The sequence below is a fragment of the Toxotes jaculatrix genome, chromosome 14 (genome assembly GCF_017976425.1).
Source record: "Toxotes jaculatrix isolate fToxJac2 chromosome 14, fToxJac2.pri, whole genome shotgun sequence".
NCBI classification, from domain to species: domain Eukaryota; kingdom Metazoa; phylum Chordata; class Actinopteri; family Toxotidae; genus Toxotes; species Toxotes jaculatrix.
The window spans coordinates 6,667,552-6,677,953 of NC_054407.1; the positions used below are offsets into that span (position 1 = coordinate 6,667,552).

Here is a 10,402-nt window from a genome sequence, read left to right on the forward strand (position 1 = left end):
CCACAAATTATAGCCTCCAATATGTTCATACAGTTGAATCAGTGCCTCTCTCTAACCTTAGAAACGGTAGGATTTACTGCAGGGCTATTGTATTAGACTGCATTAGTTTTAGTGAGGTGAACTGAATAAACCTGTAGCTGATTCAGTTCATTGTCAGTAGATCAACCTTGCTTGTTTAAAAGCATCTGTTTCTATCTGTGGTGGTCTGACCACTTAAACTGATAATTCATGAGCCAACCTAACCCTATGAAACTGTACACCTTTGTGTACTCTGCACTCCACAAAACAAAAAAAAAGTTCTTCCTGTATCTAAAATATCCTTGTTTACTATTTATGTTGTTTCTTTCTGCGCCTACATGTAGCATTTGCTTATTTATGCTGACAGAATCAGCCTGAGGTTGCTTTTTAAGTGCTATGGGAAAAAATGTTGTCTTCCCAGGTATGTGAAGTGCATCTATGTTGGGCTTAGAAATTTATAATCAGTTAAATCTCCATTTAAGTGAAAGTAAACCAGTGGTCATGTGAACAACGGTGGCTTTGTGTGCACATCCCCAAAAACAAAAGTCAGGGAAGCATGGGACGTGCAGCAGATGGAGGGAAAAGGTATTTTTACACCTCACTCTATACATCACTGTGCCACATCATATGTATAGTTTTCATTAGAAATAAATCAAACACTCTTTCTGAGAACATATGCTAATTTTTGATCTGTGAACTTCATGGAAAAACCAGTTTACTCTGAAGTTACCTAATAATTCCCCCCTCCTCACCCCCCCATCTCTGTGTCATGTGACCTCTGTGAGTCCAGTGCCGTGGATGAAAACAGTTGGCAGGCGGGGGGGGTGAATCTGTTGGGATTAACCTACACGGTCAACATACTCACAGCACATGCTCACCGATGGCCACAGTCTGCAAACCCCAGGGCACCAGCAGGTAAGAAATCCCACTTTTGTTTTAAATATTTATTTAAAAATTACCATAAAATTGAGTTGAGGGTGGACGTGTATGAGGTGGTGTTAAACATGTAAAAGCAGAACACATGCAGAGTCAATTAGGCCAAGAAGCTGTCGAGGATGATCTCCTGATCCCTCTACAGCAACAGCTTGGGTCTGAGTCAAGTTAACGCTCACCTAGGGTCAGTGTGACAACCCCTTTGCACTTACTGTGATAACCAACCACTCATGTTTTATTTATTTAATAATCATATTCTGCATATTATTGTTTGCTCTGTAAAGTACATGGTTAATCTTAATGAAACTGTCTCACTAAACTCAGATTGAGTTCAGTTTATATGTTCAAGAAGTCCTGATTTAAACATTATGGCACTGTGGGCCTTAGTTTGTAGTGTTGATGTGTTGCGTCACATTAGATCATGAAGTGTTATTTTCGTCCACCATCTTTACATTTTCCCAGTAATAGTGGTTACATTGTTAAGTACACTATTCATAGAGCACAGTAGGCAGAGGCCCAGCAGACAGGATTACTGGTCTGAGTGCACAGTTGGAGTAAAACAAGGACTTCCCACTTACCACCGGGTCAATATTGGCTGTGTCTTTTACCCTGTCTGAGCTTCAGTGCTTCTGACATGTAACAGCAGCATATAACCATAACTGTCTTTAATCTGTGCTGCACAGACCCACAACAGGATGACTCCCAGAACGTACAATCACTGACAGCTACCCAGATCATCTGTGAGTTTTCTATTTGAATGAAATCTAATCAGTGTATTTTTAATTACTCTCCTCTGTATAACTCCAACTGTTTAGTTAGTAGCTTTGCGTGACGCAGACACAAACACACATCAGGGTCCCTGCTATGGCGTCCCAGGAGGAAGAGCTGACCTGCTCTGTGTGCCGAGACACCTTCAGCCAAGCCCAGCCCCTGCCCTGCGGTCACAGCTTCTGCCCCGCCTGCATCCGGGAGGCCTGGAGCAGCCACGGTGAAGGTAAAGTTCGATTTACCTGTCCCCAGTGCCAGGAGGATGATGGTGAAGTATTGTGTGACTGCTGCCCCCCGGAGGCAGAGGAAGGGCAGACATCAGTGGCTGTCAAGACCTGCCTGAGGTGTGAGGTGTCCTTGTGTGCTGAACACCTCCAGCCCCATCTGGAAAGACCAGCATTTAAAACCCATTTGTTGGTGGATCCTTTGGGGGACCTCTCCCAGCGAAGGTGCCCAACACACACAGAGATATTCCGTTACTATTGTGCGGATGAGAGAGCGTACGTGTGCGGTGACTGTCTGCTGGAGGGAGGCCATGTTCAGCACAAAGTGAAGGCACTGAGACAAGTGGAAGAGGACCTGAAGGTGAGCTGGAAGAGCATAAATGTGTGTTTTTTTAATGTTTTGTTTGTGCACCAGTGTGTGCTTGCTGAAACGCTGACCTGTGCGATCCCACAGGTCATTCTCCAGACGCTGCTCAGAAAAGCAGAGGAAAAGCTGAAAGATGGAGAGCGAATCCTCAAAGAGCACGAGAATGTTGATTCTGCCATGACTGTGAGTAAAAATATTATAATGTTTAAGTATCAAATCACCGATCTGGCACCAATCACCAGTCCCTCGTTGCCGGTTGCAGGACTCTCTAAAAAAGGACGACACCCAGGTGGAGCGGATAGGCTCAGATCTGCAGGTCCAGGTGAAGAAGCTGGTGGTGGCCCTGAGGGACATCACCAAGAGAGAGAGACAGCAGGTCATTGAGCGTGTGCACGAAGACTGCGCCAAGGTGAAGGACGACATGAGCCAGACGCTGAGCATCCAGCACTACCTGGCCTCGCTGCTGGCAGAGACGGACCCCTTTCTGCTCATCTGGGTAAGACCTGGTGCTGAACAGACACTGTGCTCAACATTACCAGTGTAATATTGTATTTTTAGGGTAGTCACACTGAATAATGCTGATGCAGCGTTCTGAGCTGTCAGAATGAACTGTTGAACTTTAGTGATCTCCTTACTTTTCCTTTAGCACTACCAGCATGTCAGAGTTTTTACTTATCCTGAGAAATATCTCAAAATCCACTGCATGGACTGGTGCAAAGGTTTGTACAGACATTCAAGGTTCCCAGAGGATTATCCTAATGACTTTGATCGTCTCTTGACTTGTCCTATATTTCCCCTATGAGGTCACAATGTTGTCACAACAAATATTGAGTGTGTTGCCATCAAATTTGGTGCAGATATTTATGATCCCCTCAAGATGAAATGTAATCACTTTGGTTATCTCTTAACCTTTCATCTAGCGCCATCATCTGGGCAAAAATGCAATATCCCTAGTTTTAATTCAGCTCGGAAGTTCTGTTTTTGTTTTGCACATCATGTTTTATATGATGTGCACCATATAATCTCTGTTGGCAGCTGTATGATGACTGGCAGGTGAGACCTGTGAAAAGACTTAAATGTAAAGACACAAAGCCTATGTAGTATTTTCTGGATGGTATTTTAAGCAGGTGAAAACTGCATCAGTGTTTGTGACTTGAACCCACAGAAGACGCTGTTATCAAACAGTTTAAGCCTGTTAGAGCTTTAAAAGAGTCCAAGTAGCTCCAGTATGCACCAGATCCCTGAGGATGTTTATCATCAGTATTATTGTTCGTGCTGTCGAAGCTCATGTATCACGGAAAAAAAGATGGTACAGATCTACCCGACCAATGGTGCAGGGCCACTGATGAGGTTAGTTATATATCTGATTGACGGTTTAACCTTGCTTTTGTTTGCTTTTCATACAGCCGGGCTTATTCACAGGAACGTTTGTAATTCTTTCTGCAAATGAATCGTTTTGTGTCAGTGTTTTCTCAGCTGTCCTTGACTCTTCTTTCCTCAGGCCTTTCAGTCAGATGACACAAAGTGAGTCCAGAATAAATCAGTGTTGTTGCATCCTTAGATGTGCTTAGGTGTGTTGACATGTGTAGACACTTATAGATAGTTTATGCATGTTACAAAATGTTTGGAAAAAAAGAAAGGACAAACGCAGTCATTTAATCGCACAAGTCTTGAATCTACATGTGCTCATGCCTGTGTGTGTTGTGCTCTTGTATTCCAGGTTACTGGCCGATCTGAACAGCCCGCTCTTCACCCCTGATGCCATCAGTTTGGACAGGAAGCATATCTTGGAGGACATAGAGAGCAAGTATCGTGAGTTCATCACTGCCACCCTCCGCTGCCTCAGTGAACTCAAGAGGGAGCTCTGTGAGTAGCAGAGGAATAGTTTGACAGTTTGGGGAAATACATCTCATTTGTTTAGTCCTTCACATAACAATCATATAACCATATGCTTGTCATATTTACACTTTGGTTTTTCTACAAGTCAGACAAATAAGATACAGTATCTTAATTAGTGAGCTACAGAACTGTTGGCTCCTGGCTTAGCTTCTTATTTAACAGACAGACATGAGACTGGCATCAATCTTTATGTCTAATTCTGGACATGAAGCAAATTAGCATATTTCCAAAAAGATGCCAGAGAACTCCATCGTGTTTCAAATTTGGATTATTTCCCTCTCCTACAGTAACCAGTCCTTTGACCCTGGACACAAACACTGCTCATCCTCTCTTGAGCATTGCTGATGACCTTCGCTCAGCGACGCGGGTTAAAAACCGTCTGCCCTGCGCTGCTCACCCTGAACGTTTTGACCACTGGCCGCAGGTTCTCACTGTCCAGACCTTCTCCTCTGGAACCCACTACTGGGAGCTAGAGGCTGTGGGATTTTGGGATATTGGAGTCTGCTATAGAAGCATTGGACGGAAGGGGAAAGATGCCAACGCATTTGGGAACAACAAGGTATATGTGCTACCTAGTTGGGTTAGTGAATAGTACTTCAACATTTGAAGGCGCTCTATAGCACATTTCTTAGCATTAATTTGTTGTTTTTATTAGCAAATGAATTAGTGGGAGCCTGAGCCTGAACATGAGGCAGAATCAGAGGAAACTACAAGGAAAAAGACAGGTTCTGTACACACAAAAGGACGGCACAAGGAAAATGGCTTGAACACTAGACATGAGGGACTAAGATGATCTGGCAACAGGGGAAGACACAGCTTAAATGCAGGAGGAGGTAGGGAGACAATTGGACATAGTTACAACACATCAATGCGGGGCAGGTAGTCAAACAGGCAGGAAACACAGGAGGATGGGAAGTGAATCTGAAACGAGACACAAGGTTAGTGATTTCAAAATAAAACAGGAACATAAATAAAATGACACAAGAGAACATGACCTGATTAAAGAGCTAGACCTGACAAATCCTTCTGTGCCCTAAAGCAACTCAATAGTTTTCCATCAGATATACATCCACAGAGGTTACCAGGCCTTTTCTGCAATTTATGTCAATCGTACTAAGGTTTAAAAATGAGCACAGCACCAATACACTGATGTTGAAATGCTGAATGTAACACCTTTAATGATGATCAAAGTACACAGAGTACCTATCTTTGTCTTTATCACTTTAGGTTTTAACCCAAATGTTCCTTGATCAAAATGCCTCTTAAATCCCCAGGTGTCATGGAGCTTGACACAGCAGCACGACAGGAAGCTGGCTGCCTGGCACAACCGCAGAAAGACCCGCCTCACGCACCAAATGACCAGTAACCGAGTGGCTGTAGCTTTGGACTATGGCGCAGGCACCATCACCTTCTCTGAGGTGGGTCCATCTGGCAATCTGACCCACCTCCACAGTTTCTCCACCACCTTCACTCAGCCGGTGTGTTTGGGCTTCGGACTCTACAAAGCTGAGCTCAACAGCCGCATCTCTATTGTCAAAGTCTGAGGTGAAGGAAAGGGAAAGGACGCCAGCTCCACTGGCAACTGTGCTGGTTTGACTTAGATAAAGCCATTCTGAGACAGTTCGGTGTTGATTAATTTCCCACAAACCACACAACTCTGTGCTGGAACTTTTGCCAACTGGAACTTTTTAGCTGAGCTTGTCTTCTGAAAGCACATCACGTAAAACTGGTGATCAGGTGATACTGACATGGAAATTATTTCCAACTTGAACAGTGAGAATGGAGAATTGCTGTATGGAAATGAGCAGAATTTGATGGGAGAGCAAATGAAGATTTGTTTGAAAAAGGACAGCAATAGGTTTTCACATCAAGATTGGAAGATTATTCTGCGCTGTTCATTCCACAGTAATTCAAAATTGCAAATGACTGACTTCTAAAGGTAAACTCTGTTGCCAGTTTATTGGATACACCTGGCTAAAACTGATGCGGTCTAATACAATAGTCCTTAACTAAATCCTACATTCGTATAAAGGCTATACTGTTCACTTTTTGCTGAAACTGTTTTAGAGTAGTTCTGGAGGCTCTGCTTTATGGTGCTGTTGAATTGTATTGTACTCATCAAGGGGTGTGTCTAATATTAAGTCAGTACTCATTGATATAGAATGGGGACAAAATGACAGGGATTTTTTTCTAATGCGTGTTGTTGGAGCTGTGCACAGGCCTACCTCTGTTTGACTCAAAGTCTAATTCTGTTTATTCTGTTTAATTTACGTCTTGCTGTGCCTATACATTCTCCATCGGGACGGTGAAGAATGTATAATCCAGCCTTATATCTTCTATAGTGTCTAATAAAAGTAGTTACACATCTACAGAGCATTGGAGGTGTGAATGTTTTTCATTCACATGAAGGTGCACAAACAACCTTGATCCTTTTTTAACTCGGCTTGAAGACACAAAAGAAGGAATCACTGATTTTATTGGATCTTGAAAAAAAAAAGGGTAAACAACTGCCACTCACTCGCTAACTGTATTCTTTGAAGTGTCTCAGATACCCAATTATCATCCCATTTTCTTTATTTCACTGTAAAGGTGAGTGGGCGGATGAAACATAGAGGGTGAGAAAGAAGCAGGCGGAAAGGGGGGTGGCTGAGATAGAGAGAGAGAGAAAGACACACAGGGAGAGAGACAGAGGGATTAGAGCATGCTGAGGCTGGGTTACGCTCAGACTGACTGCCGTACTGTGAAATAATGTGATAGTGGAGCAAGACAAGAACAAGGATCTTTGACCGTGTTACAGTGATTCAGCTGGGACTGTTTTCACCTTACAAGGACTACAAGATTGTTCAGATGGAAACAGGTGATGATCTATATTTTTTTGTGCTTTACAGAGCAAATAGAAGTCAGGTCATTTTAGAGGACTTGTTTTAAGGTTAATAATAGATCATTTTGGGCTGATGTGAACCCTTCTCCATCCAAAAAAACAGCCGTGTGCAGTGAGAGCGAAATGCTTTTATGCACACGCTGTTGCTAATTGAAAAAATTAGCAATTGTAATTTAACTGTAATTTAAAAATTACATGTGGAACTTAATTGCATCAGCTGAGGGAAAAAGAGACTTTATTCTCCAACTTAAGGTTTAATTGCTATGAGTTCAGACAAAAGAAAGGCTGTTGACCTTGAAGAGAAAATAAAATAAACTGCAAAAAGTGATTATATATATATATATATAACTGGTGTATGTGTAAGTGTGAAACAAAAGCGCAAGTGAGAGAAAAAGAGCGTGTGTGTTGTGTGAGGGACTTCGTGTTGAACAGCACTGGTGGGGGGGGGGGGTACGTGTAAAAGACAGATGGTCACTCAGTGGAGTTGTTCCCCCACTCCCTCTCTCTTTCTCACTCCCTTCTGGGTCCTACATCCTTCCCCTGTCACCTCTCCAGAATCTTACCTCATCTGTTTTTTTTTTTTAATCCCCTCACCTCTCCTCAGCGTCTCATACATCCTCCTCACCGCCATTTAAAGTCTGAGCTCGGATCTTCACTCACTTTGCTGTATCTTTATCTCTTCAAACCTTTTCTTCCCGTCCCCAGCTACTGCTCGTCTGCCTTCTTGTCTTATTTTTTGCTGAGGAAATCAACTTGAAAACACCAAGAGGTTTTTCTGTGACTGTCATTCTGGCCCTTACTGACACAGCACAAAGGACTCCAGAGAGATCTGGGATTTGTGGGGTCATACAAGAAAAACAGAAAAAAAATCAGAAAGGCTGTGATTGACAGCTATGGCCACTGAACCATTCTGAGTTTCATATTTGAATATAATTTCATTTCGAGACACATTCACTGGTTTCATTGCTACCTTAGTGCAGCTTGATGGTACCAGTGAAAACTGGATAGTGGTTTAAGTGTTAGGGTTTCTCTCTCTTTCTGTTTTAATCCAATCACCTCTGAACTCTGAGAGAGGTTTGGAAAATTTCCAAAAGGACAGTTTCTTTCACCATAGCATGTTTATTTACACTTCAGATTGTCCAAAGTGACACTTCATCATAGTACAATTAATCAGAGATACTCAACTAAACAGCTCAGGATCAGTTATGCACCCCAGGTCAATCCACTTTGACCTCCCGCTACTGCTGGGTGTGCTCCTGTTATGGGGACCAATGGGGTCCAGGGGCCAGAATGACACAGAGCCCATCATCCTTGAGGGGAAATGCTTGGTCGTGTGTGACTCCACTCCCTCATCTGAGCCGGCCAGTAATGCCCTGGGCATGTCAGTCCGCTCCGGCTCGGGCCGGGTGGCCTTCTCCGCCAGCCGCCAGACCAATCACGAGCCCACGGACATGAGCAACCGCACCATGATTATCTATTTTGACAATGTGAGTATATGGCTGCTTATGTATGTCTTTGAGTTACAGTGTGATATTGTACATGTCAGAAAAACCATCATTAAGGTTGAAAGTAGTCACACTTCCCAGACTGTTTAACAGAATTTGAGTTTTTCATGGTGCTGGGAGAAAAAACAAAACATAGATCACTGTTTCCCTCACACAGCTTCTGTAAGCTATGTTCCAATATTTTGTAGACAGAAGTCTTCTTCCAATAAGATGCACATATGATTAGAGTTCTGCCAGTGAGAAGAAATGCTAATGAGGTAAACACTGAAGTTTTGGATTCACAATGCAGCCGTCTGGCCACAAAACCGTAGGATTGTGCTGCACTATCTGCATTTTCCATGGACATTTTGGGATTTTTTTTTTTTTGGCAACGGATATGTAAAAATATGACTCAGTACTTTGGGAGCAGTCTGAAATCTAATTGCATGGGTAAAAGTAATGTCCAGAGTGTCCAGAGTATGTGAGCAGATATGTACATAGTTGAGGAGGGGGAATTTCTTTTGACAGTGGGCCCACTGTTATTCACTGGTCATCAAAGGTCTTCTTTTTCTCTGGCATACCTTGTGTGTCCTTTGCTGTTTCATGTATAATGTCACATATCATCTGTTGAATCAGATTTTGGTGAACGTCGGCACTCACTTTGACCAAGAGAGCAGTGTCTTCCTGGCACCAAGGAGAGGAGTGTACAGCTTCAACTTCCATGTTGTGAAGGCCTACAATAGACAAACTATCCAGGTACAAAACCTCAACTGTGACACAGTTATCTGTCCAGTGGATCAGCACGCGCTCTCTGATCCCTTTATCTCGTCTGCCTTAGGTCAGCCTGATGGTGAATGGCTGGCCGATGATTTCAGCTTTCGCCGGGGACCAGGACGTGACCAGAGAAGCTGCCACCAACGCCGGCCTGGTAATTATGGAGAAGGGGGATAAGGCCTACCTCAGACTGGAGAGAGGCAACCTGATGGGAGGCTGGAAGTACTCCACCTTCTCTGGGTTTCTGGTCTTCCCCTTGTGAGGAAGGTGGATGGAGAGGAGGTTGAAGTATTGTATGGGTGGCAGGAGGTGAATTGGGGGAGGAGTGAGAATAAATTCCAGGTTGAGAGTATTGTCAGGAGGAGGGGGTGAAGCAGGAGAGAAGAAAGGTTTCAATCTGTAACTCATTACAAAGCGCATGAGAGAATGTGTTTTATGCAAAATGCAGAGATGATTGTGCAAATTCAAATAATTTTCACCTGAAAAAAAAAGGAGCTGTGAAAAAGTGGAAAAAATAAGTTTGTCTGTGATTTTAATTTGCTCTGTATTCTGTGTATAAATATTTGCTGGGTTACTTTGAGAGATATTTTAATTGTGACAAAATTATAAAGTGGCCATGTGCAATGTGGGCTTCTGTGCAAAGACTAGGTGAGAGCATCTGTCTTATTTTACTCAAACTGTTTGAAACACTGCTGTTCTCCACATGGCATCCTGTCTAGCTTACAAACTTGCCAAACTTACCCTTTATTCTGCCGTGTCGTATGACTGATGCTCCTCTTTATGGCTGTTAGTCTCCTGCAACAAATGTTTATTTATACAGAAATTTCTATTGAGGAGAAATATCGAAATAAAATCATATAAAGTTGACCAAGTATATTGCAATGTAAGTTATTTTTTTCCACGAATATGTAAAGACAGACATTATTCTATGAATAACTGCTGTATCAACATGCAAAAATAACTGAGTCGATGCTGTAAAATGCAAGGGGTGTGACAGTTAAATCCTCTCATGCAAAACAGTATTTCTCCTCCCTCTCATGGTGCTCTACTCAGT

At 42.9% G+C, this 10,402-nt stretch overlaps 2 protein-coding genes across 2 annotated transcripts; both read left to right on the top strand.

The window, feature by feature from the left end:
* The first annotated feature begins 861 nt into the window (after positions 1-861).
* On the top strand, positions 862-6,493 carry trim110 (tripartite motif containing 110). Its single transcript, XM_041054542.1, has 8 exons — positions 862-933; positions 1,635-2,304; positions 2,398-2,493; positions 2,573-2,806; positions 3,812-3,834; positions 4,031-4,176; positions 4,497-4,768; positions 5,484-6,493. Exons 2-8 carry the CDS (start codon positions 1,816-1,818, stop codon positions 5,751-5,753), a joined length of 1,530 nt encoding a protein of 509 aa, XP_040910476.1. The 5' UTR covers positions 862-933; positions 1,635-1,815; the 3' UTR covers positions 5,754-6,493.
* Positions 6,494-8,295: 1,802 nt separating this feature from the next.
* cbln12 (cerebellin 12) lies at positions 8,296-9,610 on the top strand. The gene is made up of 3 exons (XM_041054540.1): positions 8,296-8,577; positions 9,211-9,330; positions 9,413-9,610. The coding sequence occupies exons 1-3, from the start codon at positions 8,296-8,298 to the stop codon at positions 9,608-9,610; spliced, it is 600 nt and encodes a 199-aa protein (XP_040910474.1).
* The last annotated feature ends 792 nt before the right edge of the window (positions 9,611-10,402 follow it).

Bases quoted from the DNA above. Each gene is read 5' to 3' on its own strand.
- trim110 (XM_041054542.1), top strand. From the start codon at position 1,816: ATGGCGTCCCAGGAGGAAGAGCTGACCTGCTCTGTGTGCCGAGACACC. The intron at 2,305-2,397 runs GTGAGCTGGAAG...GCGATCCCACAG, and splicing joins AAGTGGAAGAGGACCTGAAG to GTCATTCTCCAGACGCTGCT. The intron at 3,835-4,030 runs GTGAGTCCAGAA...CTTGTATTCCAG, and splicing joins TTTCAGTCAGATGACACAAA to GTTACTGGCCGATCTGAACA.
- cbln12 (XM_041054540.1), top strand. From the start codon at position 8,296: ATGCACCCCAGGTCAATCCACTTTGACCTCCCGCTACTGCTGGGTGTG. The intron at 8,578-9,210 runs GTGAGTATATGG...CTGTTGAATCAG, and splicing joins TGATTATCTATTTTGACAAT to ATTTTGGTGAACGTCGGCAC. The intron at 9,331-9,412 runs GTACAAAACCTC...CGTCTGCCTTAG, and splicing joins ACAATAGACAAACTATCCAG to GTCAGCCTGATGGTGAATGG.